Source organism: Gadus macrocephalus, chromosome 11 (assembly GCF_031168955.1).
Source record: "Gadus macrocephalus chromosome 11, ASM3116895v1".
In the NCBI taxonomy this organism is placed as follows: Eukaryota; Metazoa; Chordata; class Actinopteri; order Gadiformes; family Gadidae; genus Gadus; species Gadus macrocephalus.
In genome coordinates this window covers 5,433,271-5,459,894 of record NC_082392.1, presented here as the reverse complement: position 1 = coordinate 5,459,894, position 26,624 = coordinate 5,433,271, and the positions used below count along the sequence as shown (strand labels likewise).

The following is a 26,624-nucleotide window of genomic DNA, read 5'->3' as shown; positions in this document are numbered from 1 at the left end:
TCATCCAACCCATCATCCATCCCAGAAGGTTCAAACTAACTTAATGGGGTCACAAACCCAAAATGAAACACATTTTTGGGGGGATAATACATCTTATATGATCATGCCACAATATATTCCATTGTGGCTCTTTACCTAAAAAATAAACCTTAATTTAGAGGAATCAGAAGTGTAATCTTATGCTATACCAGCCTCTGCCAACCAGTTTGTGAATGTTATACTCTGCTCTGAACGCAGGTGGCGTTCTTATGTTGACATTGAAGTGTCTTACAGGGTATACTTTATGAATTCCCAACGATGGGACGCCAGCATTGAGATGTGTGTGGACGCGTGGAGATCCTTCTGGGCAGAAGCTGATCGTTCACTAACACTTAATGTTCCTTGTTTTCATTTCTTGAGGGAAATACAACATTCTGATCAGTATAACTAAATGATTAATGATTTAACCCTTTAACTGGTCACTGGTGTGGTGCATTTAGAAGAGCACTTATGGGAGTTTAAGGAAAAGAAGGAAGTAGGAAATATCCATGTATTCCGATTTAATTCTCCTCTGTTCATAAGGCATAATACAATATGCTCATTGTATTAGTATATCGATAACCCTAACCCTAACTTATACAAACTAGGTTAAAATCTCGGTCAAGCCTAGTGCTTTAGTTTGTTAAACTACAAAATGGTATGATAAATCCCATGTAAGATTGCTTGCGTATAAATGTATGACATCTAGGTTTGCTACTTCTTATATAAGGGTTCGATAGGCCTTTGCCATCATGTAGGATCCTTTGACCTTCAGTCTCCCATGCATCATTACAGCCATCTATATTCCATTTAAATAGGACCAATGACTTGCTCTTTCATTGAATACCCCTGCATGGTGAGCTTACTACACACCCTTCCATCTCATTGTTTTGTCTGTACTTGGCATCCACAAGGACACTGGTTCTGACATTTTATGCAACATGTTAGCAATAGCGACGCATTAGCTTGCTAGCACCGAATGCTGAATCATTCCGCCTCTCCTCCATTTATCACCCGGCAGCCTCCTTCGGCCTGTCGTTACCATGGCAGCCATGTGGGCGACCGTGACCAAGCCCTCGTCGCGAATGGATCCGCGGGAAAGCGGATGATATGACGTCACGTTGCCAAGTAACAGGGATCGGGGGTCACGTGTCCTCTATAAAAAGGAGAGGGGGCCGTCCTGTCCGCGCAGACACTCACGAGCATCATCTACTGTACGGTAAGCAGAAAGCGGTCGCTGTCGCTCTTTAAACTAATCTTGTAGCGCCACTTTAAACCGTGCATTGTAACGAGCCGAAATGCCTGCATTGGTTTATGAACGTTCCTGTTCAAATGAAATAATGTATTGTTGGTTTGAAGTATGGACAGAAGGCCTGCAGCAGCTCTAACAGCTTAGCAGGGAGGAGGCGAAGACGTGGGGAGGATGTGACCGCTGCACCTGATTTATCCAGCGGGCTCAGAGTAGGCCTATCTCTCGTTGCGTTATGCATCGTGTGGGTAAACTCGGTTTTGTACCATTGGTAGGCATTTATTGCAATGATGATGAAACAAATATCGGTGGGCGGTCTAAATGGATTCAGGCTAACTCATTCATTCGCAGTTATATTGTCCAACGTTGTTCTTGCGTTCGAGGATTAACCAAAACTAGAGTAAACTGCATTACGTAGTTAAACGTTTAACTAATTCTGTAAATAGGCCTACTTCTGAATGATATCTAAAAATTCGGAGAATATTTTGTTATTACGTAAATATGTGTCGCATGAATGAGCATGGCACATTCTGTTTGACTAAACGATCAGCTTGCATAGCCTGCACAGGGCCTTTCTGCGTATGGATGCTCCATTGCAGGAGTCGAGCATCTCTCTGCTTCTGCATGAGGAGACGGGATGTGGGCTACGTGCCTCTCCTCCTATAGGCCCAACGCACCAACGCATCCTCGTTGCGTCATCGTTTATCTGGAAGGTGTATCGCAAAGAAAGCTAACTTTAGAAGTAGGCAATCGATGCGAACGGCCAATCGATGGGTTTAATGATAACGGCAACGATCGATAGCCTTATGTTTGACTATATTTTTGCATCTGTAGAAGTCGAAGCATCGTAATTTCTCCGTGATTCTGCTGAAGGGCATCCGTGGGGCCTAGACTAGCTTCGCGTGATGGAGCCTCAGTTTATAACCGAATGCATATCGAATCAGTTGTAGTGATGAAACACAGCCTCAACATTTTTTTTTTGAAATGGATACATTCTACATCAAATTAATTATTCAGGGCAATGCGGTGCACTTATGAACTGGGCCTCCAGTTGGATTTGTGGATGTAGGCCTGTGGTGCAACTGGCCACGGATCATTCTATCCATCCCAAGGTCAAAACACCCCTAGAGGATCTTGGCACGTCACATCCTGGCCATATTTGTAATTTCAAATAATTGCATTTATTGTCCAGAATTTCCCTCAATAATGGTTGACCTCCATCCATGAATCGATTTTGAGTATTTGTTGCAGGCCCACATATCATCTTGGGCACTAGTAGTGATGTGCCATCGGCACATCACCCCGGAGGGCTGACGCATGAAGCACTGCAGTATGATAAGGCACACCTACTGTGTGAGTCTGTGCATGGGTGCGTGTGTGTGCTATATATATAGCACACCCTATAGTTATAGCCTATAGGGACCATTATCTAGTTTCAAACCCTTTCCTAGGAGAAAGACAGTTGTGAGCCTGTCAACAAATGCATTTAATTAGAATATCTTCCACTTTTTCATAGTTTGACATTAAAGATACTGTACAATGAACAATATTCAATCCTTTAGATGCTTAGTGGACATCAACTGCCAGTCACGTCCAACATGGATTCTGCTTTACCGCCATTTTCTCACCCAGGCCACAATGCCGTGTGCAAAGTGGGTCACAGCGCAGCACAGGGGCAGCCCTTAGGTCTGAAAGTGATACCCATGCTACAGGAAAAAAAAGCTAAAGGTTAATGTGATTTAGTTCTGATATAGAGCCAATACATCTGCCTTCATGAGTTCCTGGTTGACATTTGATTCATTAAAAAGAGTTATGGTCATTGACTAGTGCAAGGCAGACATTTGTGGCTCACCTTTAATGGGCAGAATATGGATTGTTTACACTGCTGGAGGCAAAACTAGTATTAGGGGCACCCTGGTCCTGCATAAAACAATGTTTGACCTCCATTCTTGTTTAAAGCTTATTTTGCGAGTGGCTACTAGTGTTTACTGAGAGTAAAATAACCTAAATGTAAGGGGCTGTGTGGTTGAGGAGGTGAAGTGTAGTGCCCATTATGTGTAGCTGTTATATTGATACGGAAAGAGGAAAAAAGTATGGTCAGTGAGAATTGACCAGTGGAAACACATAGAGGGGGGGGGGCTATTGAGTTAATGAAGACAGAGCCAAAGGCAGGGCACGTTGCTAGTACTGAAAACAGCATGCACATCTCCAAATAGAAACCATTTCTATGTCGACAATAATAAAAAAGACAAAAGAAAAGTTAATTAAGTGATGAAAAAATTAATTAAATGATGAATGATTAGAAGAATGAAATGGAAAAAATACCATGAAAAAAAATACTTTTTCCTTAACATAATATTAACTATGGTAACTCAAGAACCAGTGAGCTTTGTTTGACATATAATGTTAGACATATATTGATCAAATAACAATGTTGTCCAATTTTTGACCACGTTGTGAATGGTTTAAACTCCACTTAGGCCTCCCATCGCCTTGAGAACCAGTTCTATTTAAAGAGTTCCCATGATGCTCTGCGGCAGATGAACGGACTAGCCTACCTGCTCCCCGCAGAGATGCAGAGACACGTAGAAGATTAAAAGATTATCATATCCTAAAGTAGCAGCCAGCGAGTTCCAAGGGCATTCTAGACTATCCTCTTTACTGTATCTGCATATCTGTCGTGCTCACAAACAAAAACAAAATATATACTGCCAAGTCAGAGGGTAACGTAGACTTTACGCCTTCAATTTGAGTTAACTAGTACAATCTAAACCCTTAAGGCCATTTAAAGAGTCTTCCTAATATTTTCAAAATTGTACATGAGATTATGAGTGTATTGTTGTATTGTATAGTATTAATAGCAAATCATTTTCGGCAATTATTATATTAAACACACATTTATTCAAGTATCTAAAAAAATGATCTTCACCCTTCCCTGTTTGGTGGTTTAATGTGTCTGTTGAGATTCGGTTTGATCAAATGCTTGGGTAACACACATTCAGTCACACTGGGTTTATAATATAATATAAAAGCAATGGTGATCAATATAATCTCAACATTATTATGTTACTGGATGGCATTTCTCCCCTGGACACTCAGTCACAAACTGTGTACACACCTATCACAGCCACCAGACAAGCGCAATATAACTCAACTCCCAACGACAAACACAAAATCTCTGTAACCAGAAGGGTGAGGATAAATGTGTGAGAATACATGTGAAGCGACTAGCAAAGGTCACGAGGATGCAAGTGGGCACAAAGACTCCTTTAGGAGGGGAACGAGGGGGGAATACAGTTGGCTGGAGAGCCGGCATCCTTCTGTGCCGTTCCAAGAGCCATTGTCTGGCTCTTATGTAACACCCCATAATAGTCTCCCCCTGCATTCTCTCTCTGTGTGCTGCAAGTGTTCCCGCATGGACATTCAAGGGAGCTAATTAAATCAGTAGGCTGGAGGGCTAGCTGGGAGAAGGATACTAAAAGACTTGTTCAAAGTAGACACGAAAAGAAGATTAACCCTTGATATAGAAATGGCTGTACCGTTATACCTATCCAGGGGTTAATCCATTTCTCTTTAAATCGTTTTATTGTGGTCACAGTGTAGCTACAACTAAAGCCATTAGAGGCTTCTAAGGGAAAACGTGCATAGTGCAGGTTTAATATTTAGTCATTTAAATTAATATTCTTCGGAAATACAGCCTTTTCCTAAAAAACGAATTGAAAAATACTGTTATTATCTATTTCAGGGAGGTTGGACAACCTATACTGAGTTCGTATTCGTACCAATGTTACAGGACCGGTAACGCACCTCTAACGTAACCTATCTTTTGTGTTTCAGAGAACTCAATACCCATCAGCAACCAGCAAACATGCCAGAACTCGCTGTAGGAATCAATGGGTGAGTCTCAAAACAACATCCTCAACAGGTTGCCTTTAGAGCCAACTGAAGTGAAAATAATTGGTTGATTTAGTTGTACTCACAATATGTTAGATTGAAACATTCGTACTCTTAGGGATGCCGTCAAGGGGTGGGTTTATTTTTTTAACCCTGGAGTGATCTCCCATGATGTGCGGTTTCCACCTAAAGACGGTACTCAAGGATCACTACAGCTTTACTTTACACAGCTACAGCAATGGTGGCTATGATGGTTGGCCAGCAGTTGAGAACAGCCCAAGAACACGATACTTATACATGGCAAAACTATAGGATATAGTATAGGGTATAGGGCTGGGACGACGCGTCAACGTAATCGACGACGTCGACGCATAAATTACGTCGACGCGAAAAATGCGCGTCGATTTAAAAAAAAAAAAAAAAAAAAAGATGGGCGGCGCCGGAGCGTAGTTGCAACGCGAGTGGCTCCTCAGACTTTCATAAGTGCAAGGCGCCACGCACTCGTTCCTCTAAAGTATGGGAATTCTTTAATGTGAAATGAAACGATTCCGTGATATGTCGTCTTTGCAAAATGGAGATGACTTTCCATTCTAGCACCACGGCAATTCACCAGCTCCTGAAGAGGCGTCACCCGGTAGCAGCTGCAGATGACCGAGCACCGTAGAATTCTAAGAATGCATTACTTTGCACTTTTATTTTGGAATTTAAAGGCAATAAACATGTATTGAAATGTTAAGGAATTCAGATATGTAAATCAACATGTATAAATTGCTATTAGTCAATTAATGGGGAGATAATCGAGAATCTAATCGAATCGAAATCGAATCGGACTGAAAAAATGAATCGTTAGATGAATCGATGCATCGAAAAAATAATCGCTAGATTAATCGTTTAAAAAATAATCGTTTATCCCAGCCCTAGTAGGGTAAACCCTAACCCTAAGAGGTGGTTAAAGAGATGTATAAATGACGGTGGAGGAAATGGAGAAAAGGTTGGCCCTGGTGTGACCAGACAGAAATGTGGCCACGCTGTGACGCTCTGGCCCTGTGTGTGTCCCCGTAGCTTCGGTCGCATCGGTCGTCTGGTCCTGAGGGCTTGCCTCCAGAAGGGCATCCAGGTCGTGGCCATCAACGACCCTTTCATCGACGTGGAGTACATGGTGGGTACGCACGCTGGTGCAGCGCCATGGAGTCTGGAAATCCACTGTGTTAACGCCAGCCAAGTGTGAATAGAACCTGATTAAGATCAACGACCAGACTCGGTTAAAAATAAAAGGCATCCGAAATACGAAATGTACGCAAACAAAAAACGACGCAATTAGTGATAGCAATAAGACGTAACAATTCTTCAGTTCTACATTAAGGGTACATTAATTAACCATTTACTAACATTAGTTAATAGTTAGAAGCATGGATTAACAGTTAATTATCAGTTAACTTATGTGGCTAGTGATTTACTAATGGTGTTGTTCATGTTAACTATAGTATTAATTTATACATTATTTAATAGGGTTAGGGTTACACTAACTTCAACCCTTACCTTAGTCCAATCCCCTATGCTAATGTTATAAACTAATGCCTATTACAGCATAAACTATTGTTTAATAATGGTTGAATGGAAATACCGTTATTGCAAAGTTTTACAGAATATTATAAATACAAAGTGATCGAAGGTTTTAAATGAGTTCTAATGTTGCCGTTCGCAGGTCTACATGTTCAAGTATGACTCCACCCACGGCCGCTACAAGGGAGAGGTCTCCTACGAGGACGGCAAGCTCATCGTTGACGGAAAGTCCATCTCTGTCTTCCAGTGGTGAGTAGAAAGGTTCGGGCTTCATGTCTATCGAATTGAAATACATAGTGATCGTCACTGTCGCGGGGCGAAGCCATGGATTATATTTTATAAAATATGAAATATAACTATGCTACTATCCTACCCTACAGTTCTTGCAGAGGGCTTTTGGTTGATTTTGGGATGTCTTGAGATGATTTGTGAGCACATTGTTCATCCCGTGTCTCTCTGGTCAGTATGAAGCCAGCAGAGATCCCATGGGGTGACTCTGGAGCGCTGTACGTGGTCGAGTCCACTGGAGTCTTCCTGAGCGTTGACAAGGCAACTGTACGTACCCCCCCCACACACACACACACACACACCCACACACACATGCACGCACACGCATTTGCGCACGTACACACGGACACATGCACGTGCAAAAACACACATTTATCATTGTACGTAATCATTCTTTCTGATCTTCAGCATCAGTGATAGTTTGAGTATACAATATATATAGAGTTCTGTTTCCTGCCTGCCCTGAACATAACATGCCCAACCTTTAAAGCATTGTCTTTGAAACAAAGGTGAATTATTGCATTTGTCTCAAAATAAAAGATATTATTAAACAATTCAATGGTTCACAATTTTAGACTTTATTGCCACTAATGCGTGTTGACAAAGAAATACTTTTTTCTACCAAAGTCAGAAGTCACCTTTTACAAGTTGACTGCTATTGGTATTCATGATCCTGAGCCAGATCTCTCTCCGTGGCCCTAACCCTGTGCTGCCCGTGCCCCCGCTCCCCCAGGCTCATGTCCAGGGCGGGGCCAAGCGCGTGGTGGTGTCTGCGCCGTCCCCCGACGCCCCCATGTTCGTCATGGGCGTCAACGAGGACAAGTACGACCCCTCCTCCATGACCATCGTCAGGTAACCAGCCCAACGCCCCGCGCAATCACACACGCACGCACGCACGCACGCACGCACGCACGCACGCACGCACGCACGCACGCACGCACGCACGCACGCACGCACGCACGCACGCACGCACGCACGCACGCACGCACGCACGCACGCACGCACGCACGCACGCACGCACGCACGCTCGCTCGCTCGCTCACTCGCACACTCACTCACTCACTCGCACACTCACTCACTCACTAACACACTCACACACTCACACACTCACACAATCACACACTCACACACTCACACACTCACACACTCACACACTCACACACTCACACACTCACACACACACACACACTCACACACACACACACACACGCACACACACACTCATACACACAGAGGTTTCAGAGGTCTGTTGAATTCTTACCAACCACCTGCTGGCGTCTGTCTGCAGTAACGCCTCGTGCACCACCAACTGCCTGGCGCCACTGGCTAAAGTCATCAACGACAACTTCGGCATCGACGAGGCACTAATGGTGAGTGGCATTCAGCGAGCGTTCGTATCCTTTACATGGCGTATATCTCTTTCCATCGTGTCACTGTCAAAGCCCACTACCAGTAAAATTGGTATTTGTTTATAATTGCACTCACGAGTATAAAGTACTATCATCAATGGCCCTGTTTAAATGGGGCTGTTTTTTTTATTAATTTTACATTAAAGCAAGAAACAATATCGTCGCTTCCATAGAGTCGAACTGACAGGTCTGACGTTACAAACCCGAAAGTGTGTTAAGATTTGCATTTTGCATTATTGGATCAAATTGAGGAAGAGGTCTATGACATTACAAGAAGATGGATGTTAATCATCCAGAAAAAGCTTGAGAGTCCAAACCTCAATCCATCCCAGCGAGCGATAACTTCCAACGCAAACGCAAAACGCACCACACAAGCCCCATTGTAGTGCAGCACCTGACAACGTGCTGACAGCCTTCCACCTGACACTAGGTCTGCTCGCCAACCGGGCCTGGCTCCCACGTTCAAGCTCAAGCGATTATATTTATCAAAAGCACAAAATAACAGGCAAGCAGTCATAGCTGGCAAGGACATGTTTTGCGTCCCAAGCTCTCCTGAACAATGCAAAGAAATAAAACATTTAAAAATAGTATAAGATAAGAGTAAAACGAGTTTAAATAATTACAAAATAGTTTAAATAAACTATATGTGCAGTATATATAAATATATATATATGTATGTACAGAATATATACATAACAATAACAATAAGGTGTCTCAGTCCGTATCCATAGTGCAGTGGCATACAGCAGTGTCCCGTGTGTGTTCCTCGTGCAGACCACAGTGCACGCCTACACCGCCACCCAGAAGACCGTGGACGGGCCCAGCAGCAAGGCCTGGCGCGACGGGCGCACCGCCGCCCAGAACATCATCCCAGCCTCCACCGGCGCCGCCAAGGCCGTGGGCAAGGTCATCCCCGAGCTCAACGGGTCAGTGGCGAGGACGCACCGCGCTTAGCACTAATAATAAAAAAGAAAAACTGAAAAACTCGATTAGGTTAATTTTGTGATCGTTTGACGCTAAAAATCGAAATCGCGATCAAAATCCGATTAATCGCCCGGCCCTAGCCTGCCGTGCGGGCAGGCTAGGGCCGGTGGCTCAACAGATAGAGGGCGTACCATTAAGGCTCAGTGCTGATCGCAGCGACCCGGGTTCGATTCCTACCTGTGGTCATTTGCTGCATGTCCTCTCCCTCCATCTCCCACTCCTTCCTGTCTATCTCCCTCTATAATAAAGCATACAAATGCAAAGATAAATCTTTAAAGTAGCCTGCCGTGTGAGACCCTCAGAGTTAAGAGAGGCAGGGCGGGGGCAAACGTCCGTCTCAATATACATTTTGGTCATTTGTGGACCTGTTGGTTTTGAGAAGGACCTCTACACACTGGTCTTTGGTCCCCTCTTACCCCTGCTACTGGCGTCGTTCTAGGAAGCTGACCGGCATGGCGTTCAGGGTGCCAGTGGCTGATGTGTCCGTGGTGGACCTGACGTGCCGTCTGACCCGGCCCGCGACCTACAGCCAGATCAAGGAGGCCGTGAAGAAGGCCTCAGAAGGGCCCCTGAAGGGCGTGCTGGGCTACACCGAAGACCAGGTACCCCCAGAGGAAACAAGCCGTTCGAGTCACCCTGGGATGTGATGCCAATTACATCTTCATAATGGGGATATTGCATAAATATTGGAATTTGGGATTTTAGACACACCCATTTCCTACATCAAGATGACACAGATACAGTTCACTCACTATTATACATTTTGGTTACAAAAGATTATTAGAATACTGTAATACAATTTACAGGTTTATGCTTAGGGGATTAGGCATACAAATAATTACTGTATCCATCCCTTCAGTAAATAATCTCCACACATAACAGTCTTCATACGTAACCCCATACCTGGGGCCAGGTACGATAGCACTACGTAAGAGGTCAGGTCGGTGTCTGTGTACCCCTGTATTATGTTCAACTCTTTCAGTCTAGGTGAGTGGCTCATGGAGTTGTTGGTTCATGTTCCAGGTGGTGTCCTCTGACTTCATCGGTGACACCCATTCCTCCATCTTTGATGCTGGGGCAGGGATCTCTCTGAACGACAACTTTGTCAAGCTTATTTCCTGGTAAGTTCTTTAATTCGGTTTCTCTCTGGAGCACACGATTCTGCTGTCGTTGTGCTTCTGTACATCCCTCAGCAGCATAACATTCCTTTACAATAAGAACAATGCAAAGCAAACCCCTGTCTGCAGACAGATAAAGATTTGCTGGATATGCTGCTCATAAATTAGGCTATAAACGCATCATAAATGATCAATTATTCCAAAGCCGTCAAAATGTATATTGAAATACAGAATATCATGTTTCAATCCATAATTGATAGTCTTTTGAGAGACCATCAGTGTTTCCCATACATAGACCAATGTGTGGCGCAGCACCACAGAATGAACACAGAGCGCCACAAATTGATTCTTCTTTTATTTTATTTTTTTTGCGATTTTGAAATATAAATATTGTTCCGTTCATTCATCTCTGCATAGCACTCTTTCTGCCTGTCATTCTCGTTCACACACGTAAACACACAGAAACAAGCGTGCATACATGCCAATGGTGCACGGGTACACTCCCACTTATTGGATAAACCCGCGTATCACTGATACACTGCACACGCACCGACAGCGGATTCGCCCGCGCCTCCTCTGAACGCGCCTACAAAGGAAAACCCGAAGCAGCGGGATATTTGCGATTAATGTGAAATGCGGTTATAGTTTATATATATTACGGTGTTAGACCCCCAGTCCGTTCTTCCGGCGATTTGAATTCACTCTGCAGCAGGGACTGGAGATCGGGAAGATCGGGAAGAGTGCCGGTCCACTTTGAAATGTATTTTGTGTTGCGATTGCTCGATTACGCGAATGCGCAAACGCGAAACGCGCGTGCACTTATGTACAGTGTGGTTCCATACTATATTTTTGATGTTTAACGTTATACCATTATACCACTATCATCCGTCATCCGTCCTTTCCGCATTGCTCTGTCTCCAGGTACGACAACGAGTTTGGCTACAGCCACCGCGTGGCAGACCTGCTGCTGTACATGCACTCCAAGGAGTAGACCCTCCCAGCAGCCGAGGAAGGCAGCCATGGACTGGCCCATGTATCATCCAGCCCCCCCCCCCCCCCCCCCCCCCACACTCCCCAACCTCACACACACACACATTGACCCATTGACAAGCCCCATAGCACTGCTACTGGAGTAGGGGGTCGTTGATACGTCACTCTGTTGTCAAACGTTTAGTTTCTGTTTCCTTTGCTGATTAGTCGGTGAGTCAGTGGAAGTGTTTCTTGTGTCTGTGTGCCTCTCCGAGTCCCGCTGTCTCTCTTTAAGTGTTTAAGTTGTGATGGCAGATTAACGTCCAAACTACCGTATCCATCCATGTCCCCTATCGATGTGCACTGACGGCTGAGTGGAAGGAGGAGACACGTGTGCTAAGGAGCTACTGTAATGTTGCTGAGAGTAACGAGAATGAAAAAATAAAAAATGTGAAACACTGAACTCTTCTTTTATGCGGGCTGTAGCAGGGACATTTTCAGAGCTACTATTTCAGTGTGATTTTGGACATCTATCAGTGTGTCAAATGTAGTGTGGAAATATCTAATATCTCCTGCGTCGTACAAGATAATTCATATTTTTCTCCATGCTCATTTCCGACCAATCACAGATGCCTGAAATGCAACATTAGGAGGGAAGGGGAGGTTGTTTTGGTTGTTTAGCTTCAAAATCTTCCCCTCTTGTTCTTTTCTACTCTCTTTCAAATTCAAATGTTATTAATTGAACAGACCTTGTATCCAAATTTCCAGTGATTTAGTGATTTTTGATACAGTACATTTCCAGGTAGGGTTTTGGCATCTCATTCAGCATTATCATAGACTGTATGTGCCTGTGTCACATCCCAGCATTAACATTGACTGTATGTGCCTGTGTCACATCCCAGCATTAACATTGACTGGATGTGACAGTTTCACATCCCAGCATTATCATAGACTGTATGTGCCAGTGTCACATCCCAGCATTAACAAACACCAGGTAAAGTGTTGAATCCTAGCATTGACATACACTGTATTAGAGCAGTGTCACTAAATTCCTGGACAACTAGACTTAAGTATAAGCTATAGCCTCAAACTAACAGCAAACTGGTTTGCATAGTCAAGTTAATACAAAGTAAAAAAAATCATAACAATTAAGGTACACATAAACAGTGAATAAAACAATTTGTGTCTTTAAATCTAGGTCAGATTATTACTTTTACAAAGACATCACTATGTGGACACAAAACCTCTGCGTAATAACGAACATGTTTGAGATATCGTTTGTGTAGAGAACCCACCAGAGGTACATTACAGACTGCCAAAAACAGATGAAATATTGCACGCAGTAAATACCCTCTTAAGGATTTAAATGCTTCTATTTGCTTGTAGCCTCAGTTGCCTCATGCGAGCAGACCGGAAACGAATCATATTTGAATTTCAACGATTTGAATAATTTCAATAACCCTTTATTTGTTTACTTCGTCTTTTTCCACTTCACTTGGTTTCCTCTCTGTCGAAGTATTGCAGTGGAATACCCAAATGTAGCGTTACGCAATGGGACATTACATACACATTTGAATGCAGTTTTTCTGTAGAATAGGATAGAAGGCGTTTGATGAACATTTAAATGTTGTCTCATGCTTTCATTTAGTTTTGAGCGTGCTGTAAATAGCCTCTTAAGGGTTCAAATGCTGATTTGCGTGTAGCCTTATTTGTTTCATCCAAGCATGGACACGAATCACATTTGAATGTCATGATTTGAATGAGAGCACATGCATCAGGGTGGCTGTGGCACCCATGGAAGCACCGCTGCAATAACAGCCAATAAAAAACTCAGACACATTTTCTCCAAGACAAACGGCACCTTCATACACGATGACATAATACATATTTGTTAGCCTGAGATACAGAGAGATAGAAGACTCTGCTAGGCTCCAAAAATGTGCATGCGTGTGCGCGTGCATGTGTCAGAAGACAACGTCACTGGTCGAGGTTCCAGTAAGGGGTTCTGCCGTGGCGAGATTCGATTGGTTCTGCTGAGTGTATTCAGGTGTGGCTACTAGGTAGTAGTTATAACACACGTCCCCTCATCGTTTAGTGGTCAGGGGTTATGAGCTCTACACACCATTCTGACTTGCTGCTGGAGATTGGTCAGAAGCTGAAGCTGCCATAGTGGCTCTGCCCAACCTTCTCTTGTCTCTCTCTCTAAACACTAGACTGGATAGTAGGTGGCAGGTAATCAAACTCCTGCTTGATGCCTAAGGGTTTCTTTACTTTTCTATTTTCCCACACGTCTTCGATTCAACAGCATATAGCCTAGTTCCAAGTGCTCCTGGATGTAAGCATTTGAAATCCTGACATGGCAGGAGTGACAAGCTCCTTCATACTTCTAATCTTCGTTTGGTTGATTTCCCGCGTTAGCTTGAAGTTGAAATTGGACAAATGGATCTACCTCGTTGAATACAGTACGAACTGGGACGAATCCCGTCGGTACTGCCAAAGTAGATATACTGATTTGATATCTTTTTTGCCCGAGGATCAGCATGCCCTAGGCTCTCTGGGATATTTTGTTAAGGCATGGGTTGGCTTAAAAAGAGACTCTGCAAACAGTCGACCATGGAGCTGGATGGAAACAAGGTAAGAAGGAACATTTACATTGGTTCATCAGTCTTTTCTGAGTTCCTCCATCTTAGTCTGATACAGGAAAATGGAACCAATATAGCCCTACATTACATCACGGGTATTCAACTAGACATTTAAATGTGGTCAAATCAGCATGACAGCACACCTAGCCGTGGTCAAATAAATAATGTCCTGATTACAAAGAATATTAATTACTCCGTCCATACACATGGTACTACTAAATTTAAAATGTATTCTGATTATATCGTGCAACATATCTTGTACTTTTCGAGATTCTCGACTGATCAATCTGGTAAATGACGGCATTCTACGGTCTGTAGTTTACGAATAGCAGCTCAGCCCAGGGATCCAGCTCTATAGTCAATGGAGAGACAGAGACAGTCATTATGGCAAAATAAATCCTGCTCACCCAATAGGTTGATGCAGGACCCCGATTGTTAAATAACGATCCTGATTGGTTAATAACGTTCCAAGGGTGAGCTTTATTTTTCCATAACGGGGGGACACCTCTGCCTTTTAGCAGTTTCAAATCAATGCGCTACAGAGCAAGAAACAACGATCAAATAGAACTGTAGACCGGAAATGTCCATGACAACTCATAAAAGAGATGCACAAGAAGCTTTTGATTACAGCTGATTAAGCCGGTAAAACCATAACCATAAACCATAATTCTCAATAATACACAATTAATTGCATTACTATCATTAAAACCAATCGTGTGTGTGTGTGTGTGTGTGTGTGTGTGTGTGTGTGTGTGTGTGTGTGTGTGTGTGTGTGTGTGTGTGTGTGTGTGTGTGTGTGTGTGTGTGTGTGTGTGTGTGTGTGTGTGTGCGGGGGTGCGTGTGTGTGTTTGTGTGTGTGTGTGTGTCTTGGTTTGTTGCAGTTACAACGAAGACGGGATTGATATCGACTGCGAGGACTGTGCAATCTTAACAACCGAAAAAGTTGGGGAAACATGTATGCGTACTGAATTCTGTTCCAGAAGAATGAACTTTTACTGTTCTTCAAATAATGTTTTGCACAGAGAAAGAGTTCCCTGGGACAAAGCTAATGATTTATGTCGACGCGGCCATGAGGAACTTTCTACCGTTAATAGCACGAATATCCAAGACTTTAAAATAAATGGTTGGGTTGGCTTGCACAGAGAGGTGGACGGAACCTGGGGGTGGACTGGAGAGCCATCTGATTCCTACGAGTGGCTCCCGGAACACCCACCGCCGAGCTCCGCCTGTGGCCTATATGATGAGAGAACAAATGGCTTGCTTGCTGATCGATGTGACGAGGCCTACCCTTTTGTGTGCTACGATGAACCCTTAACCACGGTCAGAGAGAACAAGACCTGGGAGGGAGCCCTGCAGCACTGTCGGGACCTTGACGACAATTATTACAAGTATGACCTGCTCAGCTCAGCGTACGACCACAGATACGCAAACCTGCATGTTCAGCAGGCTGTGACCAATGAGGTCTGTAGCCTGTGAGATCTGAAAAATACACACACATAAACACAAATTAATCCTTCTACTCTGACTGTGAAGCACATTGGGATCATTGAAAGCAGCGATATGAAGCAAATTAAATGTTATTTATTAATTACCTCGCTATACTTCCTATTTTTGGTGGTTTGGAGATACATGGTATTTAGTCTAAGTATTTACATTTTAAAATATCTAATATTAAAATTCTCCTTGTTGTGGTTGTTTTTTAGTTTATGAAATATATTCTCTAATTAATTGCTTTCAAACACTCTGTCAGGTTTGGATAGGCCTTCGTTTTCTTGCTGGCGAGTGGAAGTGGATCGATGGGGAGGAGATGGAGTACCAAGGTCTCCCACATTGCGCCCCCCAGTGGAAACATTGTGGAACCCGGCACAAGAAGAACAACAACCTGGAGCTTAGGGATTGCATGGAGAAAAGAAACTTCATTTGCTCCAAAACTAGAATAGGATATACACCCAGCTACTACAATTATACCTATGCAAGGGCGTAGATTTGGGTGGGGACCAGGGGACGTGTCCCCACCAATGTCAAATGACGACTGAAATGTCCCCACCGATATTCAGGTTGAAACGGAAAAAAAAGGGCCATATGCGGTACACAGAGGGTTAAATTCCGGTACTGTGGATGGTGTCTCCACCAAAGCTCAGACCAAACCTACGCCATTGGACCTATGGAAATATGTAAAAAGTATACGGTAGCTGTAAACGTTTGAGTTATGAATGTAACATTTACTTAATGCTTTTAATTATGGCAGCAATTTGACATGATCGACATTTCCTAATTTAATAATACTGCAAGTAACAGATTTTTCAGAGCTCTATACAAGAACAGATATTGTGTGCTGAATTATTTAAATATTATATTTAAACGGAATGAAGCCAGCAATTTAATTTTTTGTCACTTAAATTTAACATTTACTTTTAAAAAGTTAATCAAGGATTTGATTAAGTTCCACTTCAAATACCAAATTAATTGGTAATTCAGTGAACTTATAGAATGTGTCCTTATTTGTTACTGTATTGTTAATAGTACTTTTAAAAAGTATATTTATAGCGAATACTTTGTGGTAATTTAGTGAACTTGAAACAATAAATTACAAATATTAATATGTGAAAAAATATAGAGTGCTGATTTAGTATAATAGTTTACTTGCAATGTTGAAATATTTTATTATTAATGCAGTATATAATGTTTAATGAACTACTTTAAAAGGTGTGCTTCAATAGAGTTGCATTTTAAGTCTTTGAAAATATATATTTTATTACACTTGTAATTATCATCATTGGATGACACACCCTGCAGAGTTATTAGCATTCATTAAAGTGGCAGCAAAATCTCAACTTTCTTACTTTAAAACGTGCTAATATGTCTATAGATGATCGTCAACATAGTAATCTATGACATTACTGACATAAGACTGAAATGTAGTATTGTATAACACACCCACTGTGTGTGTGTGTGTGTGTGTGTGTGTGTGTGTGTGTGTGTGTGTGTGTGTGTGTGTGTGTGTGTGTGTGTGTGTGTGTGTGTGTGTGTGTGTGTGTGTGTGTGTGTGTGTGTGTGTGTGTGTGTGTGTGTGCGTGTGTGTGTGTGTGTGTGGATCTCCGTATAAGTAGCGGTACATTTTTGGTGCCTACAGTATAACAGCATTGTATTTAAAATACACTTATATTCTGTAGTATAAGCAGGGATAAAAAACACAAGCCTACTCTTCATTATAGTATAATACAATAGACTTAAAATACATGCTTTTATGATGCTTCAATTGTGATAGAACTTCACTATAAATACTTTTAACATAATAGCACACTTTAAAAGTATTAACTACTGTCAGAAAGATTTTAAAATATTACTAAGACATGCTAGGATAAAAGTAAAGAGTATGATAACAAAATATGTTTTAAAAATACACTTCTACACTATTATCAATTGGACTGTAATGCCTATATGCAAGTATATATTTCGAACACACTGGTGATACAATAAAATTGCACTAAAAGAGTGTTTTGAAAGCGAACAAAACAAGATTTTCACTAGTGTACTTCAGTACACTGAGTATGCAAAGAAGATTTTGGCAGAGACGCACAGTTGAAGGGGAGGAGGTGATTGGAAAAGTCTAAGGACATCTGGTGGACAGGGGGAGAATGAACACTAAACAACAAAAACACAGTCAGAGATCACTGTGGGAGAGGCTTTCAACAAGAACAGACTGATCTGTAGAGGGAAACATGTGAACCTGCCAGATCAGCATGGTATCAAGAGGAGATGCTGGGCATTGAACGGAGGAGCGACTATAATTGAACCATAGTTCCACTACACTTTGTTCCTCCACCTGCATAACCAATGAAAGCAAAGAGGGTACGGCCCAATTTGTTAACACTGACTAAACAGATTAATCATGAATGATATTAATGAAAGGTAAAATATAAGATGGAATGAATTCCCTTGCAATAACACATAAGGAGGTCTAGAGGATTTTCGTGTAAGAAATTACCGAATGAAGCCAATTTAATGAAGTCAAAAGAATGCTATTGAAAATATGCTATTTAAATAATTAATTAATCTAAAGCAAGATTAATTATATGTTTTAGAGGTAAATTGTTCAATTCATTAAGATTAGAGTAGACTAAAGAGAATCTGTTTGAAGTTAGTGACAGTTGCAGGGAATAATGTTTAATTTGCAGTTGATAAAAATCAATTTATAGGATTTCATAAGCCTACTCCTGAAAAATGATATGCCATCTAAATACAGCCTATACATTCTTAATTTTTGCCGATAGCCTTAGAGAATGTTAACCCTGGCCAACTAATTTACCAATTCATGCCTTCATCTAGTCAGCCTCCCCTCATCGCGATACCCACCCGCACGCCGACAACCACAGGCGCGCGCGCGCACACGCAAACACACGCACACTCAGACACGCTCACAAACACACGCTCAGTTGAACAGCCACGCTCGAGCACGAACTACCATGGGATACTGCAGGGAAGGGAACCACTAGCAGGTTGGCTGAGGAAGCCATGCGGCCAGCTCCGTGGCACTTTTGGACTGTCGTGTGAATCAAGCGAGTCGTTGTGGTGCGGTCCGGTGACCGCTCAGTCGGCCTTCATAGCGGGTCCGAAGGAATCCTTCCGCCTGCAGGGATAGTGTAGGCCAGTGCGCCCATGTAGCAGTTCTACCAGCGTGGCAGTAGACACCGATGAAAGACCCCGTACAGCCAGCAGTACTGCATGTGGTTGTATCATGACGTGACACTGTATCGACCCGCACTAGGTATGTACCTCAATATAATCAGCTTTTTTGCGTTAGCTACAGTACCTTCAATGTGGGCCAGCGGTCCGACGCTGAACAGCGACAGTTCGTCCGAAACATTTTGTGCCATTTTAAAGGGGAGTGTTTAAAGGGGAGTCCAGCCCGATATTAATAGATTTTTTTAAATCGGAGATAGCTTTCTATTCATATTGTGTAACGCTGCAGCCTGGTAGATACGGTGACAGTGATGCTGGCGACGGCACGATGGTGATAGCCTGGGAGTTGTAGACTATGCAGTGACATGAACGCTGAAAGGGAAAATAATACACTAGGCACAAATAGGCGTTCAAGTACCTCACCAATTCGCCATAGCCCTGCCTTGGTTATTGTGCATGAACAAACGTTTTGTTTGATTAACAAGTAGACCGTTGACGGCCTATACGTATTTCCATAGCTGAAGTCGGCTGCATTGTTCGCTGTAACGGTGCAACGTGATGTTTTCCCCATCAACATTTGCAGTGTTATAATATTTTGTAGATCTCGATTAGGACTATGTTACAGACAGTCAGACAGATTGATAGATAGACAAGCCTCAACAATAGGGCTCCTTTAGGTACCTATTTAATTCTTCATATTCCTCCCCTTTTGTTTTGTGGAGCAGAGCTGTTGTAGTCAGGACTGGGTTCCAGTGGACAGAGAACAGGTGGTGGAGGCCTGGCATAGAGGGAAAGTTGCCACTCCCTCTGCAGGATGAACACAGACAGGCCAAAACGCAAAATCATTCGGAAGAGATATGTGAGTACAATCCTCGGAAAAAATCCCTAAAAGTAAAACCTAACTATGTCTTAGCCTGTGTCATACAATATCAAGTTTAGTGGTTAACTTAACGGAATGTGTGTGTGTGTGTGTGTGTGTGTGTGTGTGTGTGTGTGTGTGTGTGTGTGTGTGTGTGTGTGTGTGTGTGTGTGTGTGTGTGTGTGTGTGTGTGTGTGTGTGTGTGTGCTCGCAGGACGTCAGCGACGGGATGCCGTGGTGCGAGGAGCGCATGGTCCAGAAGGTTCTCTTCCTGTCCCTGAAGGAGTTCAGGGACGCCAGGCGCCCAAGCACCCAGGGGCCACACCACCGACCGAGGCCCGGGGCCGCGGCACAGGATCAGCAGAGGACACCGCGGCCGAAGCCAAGATCGCACGCACGCACAAAAAACAAGACACCTGTCTCCCAAGATGGGCCAAAACCAAAGCAGGGTCGCTGGCCAACACACTCGCTGGAAAACCCCGAGGAGGAGCTAGCACTGCCACAGATTGCCCCGGACACCTGTTCGCCCCAAGGCAAACGCCACGGGCTTAAAACCGCACAGATGCTCGTCGAGGTCCTGCCAGCAGCCAAGGACGCGTGTCGAAGACGAGCGACAGGCGCGCCACAGAACAGCCACTCGCTAGCGGGCGGTGCCGTCGCTCAGCCCAGAACACTGCGCTCACACAGAGCACAGAGCCTTCTCGCGTTCTTGAACACGTCCAAGCCACAGCGCACGGCTCCGCCGACCCTACAGGACAGCCGCCCGAAATGTGAGGAAGGGCTGAACGACAGTCGTGTCGCGCAAAGCACGTCCACGCAGACGGTCCCCACCAGGATTCTGAGGTCCCACACACCTACCGCCCGCCTCAATGGTAAACACCACCAATCACAGAGAGTCATGTTGGATTTCGCTGTGTATAGTCATATTGTTTTGATGTATATGTAGTATTAAATGTTTTACCGATTGGAGAACATGTATGATGATTCAACTCTATCTGTATTACACGACTATATCAGCTGTTATCAACTACAAATAGGTTTAGAGTCAGATTAGATCATTCATTAATGCATTGGTCATGAATTTAGCAATGAGCTATTGAACTTAAAAATCATTGACGTGCCATTCAAATTTAGTACATTATTCATAACATACTTTTTCTCTCCATACAAGGTGCTCCCAGACAGGGTCCAGCTCTGCTATCCACCAATGAGAGACAGGGACTGACCCTGCAGGCCTATCATCAGCATCGTCACGGCAACATGGGTCATGGTAGAGATGACCCGGCCAACCAGAGGTGAGCTGCTCCGAAACATTTGTTGCTTTTTGTTCTACAGATGTGTACATACGTCTATGGTGCCGCTGTGTCTCTATTTCGAGAATGCCTCAGAAACAAGTGGCAGATGTAGGTAACGTGGCGGTGTATGACCACCGCGCAGTGACCGATTCAGTAGCTAGCATAGCCAGGTACCTACATTTCAAGGAAGCATCGGTCTCTGTTCCTAGGTCGCAGTAGGATGGCCCATAAACTGTGTAAGATAATAAATGAATTTGTCAATGTAACGTTTCTTTTACAGTTGTCTTGTTTCCCTCACTTTACACATTTTAGCATAGCTAATAAAAAAAATAGCTAGCCGAGTGACTTTTACATCACTGCCCATAGTCAATAGACCAACGACCAGCTTTTTTTGTCGATGTGCTGCTACCTGGTTAGGCTGTCTCACTTTGAACCACTTTTACGACGAAGTATCTAACAAGGAAGCTTCCTGAGTAGGTATTTAAGGAAGCCTCCTGAGTAGGTGTCGAGGTTATAGGAATCCTCCTTGCCGTAGAGATAAATCCTTTGAGTCGGATTGAAGAACATAAAACACCTTGTTAAACTCTGTACTGACCTGTGCAAACCTGTGATGCTCCTCAAGTGCTCTTGAAAGGACCCTGTCCAACTACAACACTTTCAACCTATCTTCAAACTTACAATTTGATATCCATTCCATTCTTCACATTTGCCACCTGAACTCATGTGGTCTTAGACACATTACACTAAGGTGTCCTACTAGAATGGGCGCATGTGTCCGGTGTGTATGTGTGTGTGTATATGTATGTGTGTGTGCGTGCATGTGTGCACGCGCGGGTGTGTGTGTGTGTGTGTGTTTCTGCAGGCCGAAGCTTCAGGCTCAGAGAAAGTTTGCACATTCTCCTCCCAGTTCTCCAGGACCTTTAGTGTCGTCTTCCTCCACACATAACCACAGCTCTTCCACCTCCAGCTGCCTGACCAGACGCCGTCCCAAAACAGAAGACTTTCTTTCTTTTCTTTGTTTGAGAGGTGTGCACACACACACACACACACACACACACACACACACACACACACACACACACACACACACACACACACACACACACACACACACACACACACACACACACACACACACACACACACACACACACAGTTATTATTAAGTTACAAGTTATAGTCAACACAAAATAAAACTTTTGGATCCACTTTATAGATAGACTGATTGTTGTTATGTTTATTTTATGTACGCGTTTGCATAAATATGCATTTCCATCTTGAGTCAAACAACTGAGACAAACAATTACTATGGAAATAACCGTAATTTACAGCCTTAATCTGAATAAACACTTTGCATTAGAAAAGGCCAATGCCATTTAAACTCCCATACCTTTACATTTACATTTACAATCGCTAGGCTAACCAATTCCCCGTGTTACAGCAATGATGGCAACTACTGCAGTTGCTACACAGTTAAGTACTAACCTTTGATTCTAGCATTGTATTTCTCTTCCTCCACAGGTTCTGTGGCATTGCCGAACAGCATGGCCGTCTTGGGTAGTTGCCGGAAAAAGGAATCCGCTGTCACTTCATGTCTTCCCAGCAGTCTAGGGCGGACGACGGAGAAAGGCAGGACTACAGCCTTCAGGAGAAAAGGTAACTTGCTGTCTGAAGTGAGCACAAATCTCACTCTTGCCAGAAATGTCAACAATAGTAACATAGCCCTTTTACCATTTTGGAATCTCTCTCTATTCTGATAAGAGAGATTCACTGAAATAAAAATAATTGTGCCTGTTTTGAAACTATAATGATTATGCATCATGCTAGAGATTATGATATTAAGGGTTTCCCGCAGAAAATGTGTGAGTTAAGGTAGTGGGGTTCAGGGAGACTATTTATATTTATAATTTCATGCAAGCTGTAAGACTGTTTCCCTGAAGCCTGATCTAAACACAGAGAGCGAATGAAGTTGGATTTTGTATAATATTTTCAATTAAACTTTGTAGTTAGGGCAGCAGAAGTGTGTTGCTAAGGCGGCCGCCTAAGCTGTAAAGTGCTGTGGAAAACCCTGGTATTAGATTAAGGTATATGGTACCGGTAACAAGGAATGCCACCCTTAGCCGAGTCGATCGCGAGTTCACTTCAGTTCCAGATCTGCAGCTTGATGTGACTCAAGACGACCCTCAAACCTCTCCTTCTAACTTGAGTCTGTTCCTCCCTCCCTTTCCATCCGCAGCCCGCCACGGCACGGCCCCCAGGCCGCTGAGGAGGCTGGGGGTGGCGGCCCTCCTGCTCCGGGGGGCCGGAGACACGGAGGCCGCCGGCAAGCGGAGATACGGACTGTGTTCCAACGCCGCCGCCGCCGCCGCCTCCTCCTTCGCTCCGAGGAAACTGAGCCTAAGGGAAAGGAAGATGAGGGAGGGGAAAGGAGAAGGGAAGCCGACGGGGAACGGTGGAAGAGAGAAGAGGGCAGGGGGGAGAGTCGAGGGGAGGAGGAGGAAGAGAGAGCCGGTTCGTGTCCTGCGACCTCGCCAGCTCTCTCTGCAGGTGAGGGGTACTGCAACATTACAACCGTACGTCAGGACAAGATTATACCTGGCCGGTCTTACGTAGTGAAAGTAGAGAGGCCATCTGAATTTGGCGTTTTAACAAAGAAAACGTGGTTGCCTCTAACTGTACGTTCACACCGAAAGCTGTAAAAGATGCAAAATCGCAGAATAGCACAAAACGCAACGCTGTCCGAAATATTATTTTCTCACGCACCATGATGAAGGAACAAATGTGTGGTAGGAAATAGGAACTAAAGTTCTCACGTATGTTTACTGGGACCCACGCCGGCGAGAGACATCTACATTCTGATTGGCTGGCGGTCATTTACAGACGAAACGCTACTAGCTCATTTGCATAGAGTTGAGCTGTTTTCAACTCTCATTTACAGCTTTACAGCTTTAAAAGTTATCGCTCAAGCGTGTGAACGCACAGTAAGGCTAAGAGCAATTCATGGTGGACGGGGGTGGTTTGATGGCAGGATGATGACCTTTCTAATGTTGATTGGCTACACTGCAATCAGAAGTTGAACAACTTCCTTGAAGCTGCAATCAGCAATCTTTGCTGTCATACAACCACTAAACTCACCTTGCTAACCTTTACTAACACTCCACCACAGTTTGGAGAGAATATTTTGTTTGGCCAATCTTCGACTAACCAAAAGGTATCCATTGCAGTTTTGCAGAAATGTTTTTTTAACCACAAGTCCTAAGAAAGGTGAGAAAGCTGAGATTGCTCCATTGGACCAACATGGAACAGTTTTCACTTAACCTGAGCACAAAGAAATTGAAGTGCTTTATTTTTGCTCTTCCTGTCATAGGTTGCCATGGTGACTGGGCTCTCTGATCAACACACTTCCTATGTACTACAAGCGCCGCCAATCAAGTCTAAATCGACCAATAGCAGCAGACGTTCCGGACCCTATTCTAGGGAGAGCAAAGCTAGTTTGCCCAGAAGGCCCCACGTTAGCATTAAACACCACATTACCCGTAGAAACCTAAAAACATACACAAATCACAGAATGCCTCAGAACCAGCATGGCACTTGCAACCACAGAATTGCCTCTGTTCATCATTGCCAACTCAGGAACCTTGCATGTTCCCAATCTTCAAGGGAGAACTCTGCCAGGACCCCAGTCAAAACACCAGGCCCGAACAGCATGCTATATGCAAATCCAGCAGCTAATAGCTCAGCTATGAGGCACCCGAACAAACGCGTCAGTGAGCATTCTGGGGTCGTGAGACTGTCCAGGAGAATGAGAGGCCTTCCACCAGATACCGGTCTTAATCTTTTAAACGCTCTGTTTGCAATGCCAAGTAACAACTGCAACAACCTGAGGAACGGCCAGATACAGCAACACAAAGGCTCCAAGATGACGTTGCATGGCATACAACGCGGCACCGAGGTCCTCCGAGAGAGGCTGGGGTTTGACCCCAAGGCTCCCAAAAGGGAGACGAAGCTAGACCGCGGTGTCAGAGCCAGTGACGCAGCGGAGGACAGCGTCAGGCGTGCGGAGGACGTGGCGGTGGGAGACACAGTGTCGACGCAGGGGACCGTATGTAAGAGCGGGGTGGACGGGGACACTGAGGAGGTTGGTAAGGACGGTGACTGTCTTTTCAGCGAGGACGGGAAGGACATCTGTCAACACCCGTTAGGAAGAGATGGACGGGAAGTCCGCGGTCGTCTTGTTGAGGTCGAACAACAGACCCCTGGCTGCGCTAGTCTGGACAGATTGAGGAGCAGGAAGATGATGTGCGAGGCAGATCACAGGAGCTGCAGCGACGCTAGTGAGGTTGTGTTGTGTCGAGGCCACGTCGATAGCTCCGCAGAAGAGGACAACAGCGATGTAGCTTCAGTCCCGTCCAAACCAGCACCACCTACAAGGACTGTCACCAGAGCGGCAGTGGCCAAGGCCAATGCGGCAAATACATCGTTAACGTATACCAGTGTAGATTCAGGTGAAAGAACAAACTGTTCTGCCAGGGGTGCTAAGCCAACTCACAACAGCACAAACAAATTCACAAGTGCAGCCAACTGTCCCTTCGACAATACCAGCCGGGGGACCTCTAAGGAGTCATTCAATGCTCTCAGTAAGAACTTATCAAAGGGCACTGCTCCAAACGGCAGGAATCCTAACACCACTTCCAAAGGGCCAATAAAAACTTCTACCTCTGTCGCTAAGACCAGAACGAGCCCTCGGAACCTGAAGCCGTAGTGTTGCCATGCATCCCTGGTGGGATGAGGCTTTATACGACATGGCAACGTCACCTTTGCCTAGTACCTTTGGAGGTATTATAGTGAACACTGATTTGTAAGTGATAATATGGAATTGCATGTAAACTGGTTTTGCCAGTTCTCAATCCTACTTTTTCTTGTTCAATGGCAGCTACTATCTGTATTCTTCTGGTTACCAGTCAATTTGAGACCAATTTGACGTGTAAAGAACAATTTCTTTGGGCATAACTTGATCTGACGTAACACACTGTTTGGACTCGAGCTTTTTATTATTTTTTACATTAAAATGAATGTGAAAGGGAAAGGCACATGAGTCAAATACAAAGGATGTAGATAAGTATTTGAAACAAAATATTTAATACAAAAAAACATTCTACGGAAATCTTTTAACTTGATCTTTCATACATTCTACTTGAACATTCGATATAACAAGCTCAGCTATTACAGGTCAATTCAATTGAATTCCTGTAAGCAACTGCATTCTAGTGAGGAAAGGGAGAGTTATGTTAGAATTATATTAGTGATAGACTGACTATTGACTCAAAAGTGATGCATTGGTTTATTGCCTTTAGGGCAACATATTTAAACAACAGGAATCATACTAATCAAACCACTTTCGACTCCATATGTACATCATCATTGATTGTCCTTTGTACAAGTTGGCCTGTTTAGTTATGTTTACCTTTTAGTCATTGGAATTTACAATATACCTTCTAAAGGAAAAAATCTCAAGCCTCAACATTGACACAAACCGTGTTTACATTACAGAGTAGAAATGTGTACTTTGATTAAAATATTAAAAATGTTTTTAATATTAAAAATATTAAAAACATTTTTTTGAAAAAGAAATGTCTCACCGTGAATAAATTAT

At 43.7% G+C, this 26,624-nt stretch overlaps 2 protein-coding genes across 4 annotated transcripts; both read left to right on the top strand.

Annotated features, from left to right (window-relative positions):
- The first annotated feature begins 1,152 nt into the window (after window positions 1-1,152).
- Window positions 1,153-11,955, top strand: gapdhs (glyceraldehyde-3-phosphate dehydrogenase, spermatogenic). Its single transcript, XM_060064898.1, has 11 exons — window positions 1,153-1,237; window positions 5,105-5,164; window positions 6,224-6,320; window positions 6,867-6,973; window positions 7,189-7,279; window positions 7,746-7,864; window positions 8,301-8,382; window positions 9,196-9,347; window positions 9,845-10,007; window positions 10,429-10,526; window positions 11,445-11,955. Exons 2-11 carry the CDS (start codon window positions 5,136-5,138, stop codon window positions 11,512-11,514), a joined length of 1,008 nt encoding a protein of 335 aa, XP_059920881.1. The 5' UTR covers window positions 1,153-1,237; window positions 5,105-5,135; the 3' UTR covers window positions 11,515-11,955.
- A 6,534-nt stretch (window positions 11,956-18,489) lies between these two features.
- On the top strand, window positions 18,490-26,563 carry LOC132468262 (uncharacterized). 3 transcript variants are annotated; one of them, XM_060065991.1, is made up of 8 exons: window positions 18,490-18,902; window positions 19,543-19,676; window positions 19,891-20,548; window positions 20,848-20,971; window positions 21,834-21,997; window positions 22,493-22,627; window positions 23,208-23,518; window positions 24,339-26,563. In XM_060065991.1, the coding sequence occupies exons 2-8, from the start codon at window positions 19,632-19,634 to the stop codon at window positions 25,731-25,733; spliced, it is 2,832 nt and encodes a 943-aa protein (XP_059921974.1). In that variant the 5' UTR covers window positions 18,490-18,902; window positions 19,543-19,631; the 3' UTR covers window positions 25,734-26,563. The 3 variants fall into 3 exon arrangements, with proteins under 3 accessions (XP_059921974.1, XP_059921975.1, XP_059921973.1); XM_060065992.1 differs by having other exon boundaries at window positions 18,512-18,902; window positions 21,939-21,997; XM_060065990.1 differs by having other exon boundaries at window positions 18,512-18,902; window positions 21,879-21,997.
- The last annotated feature ends 61 nt before the right edge of the window (window positions 26,564-26,624 follow it).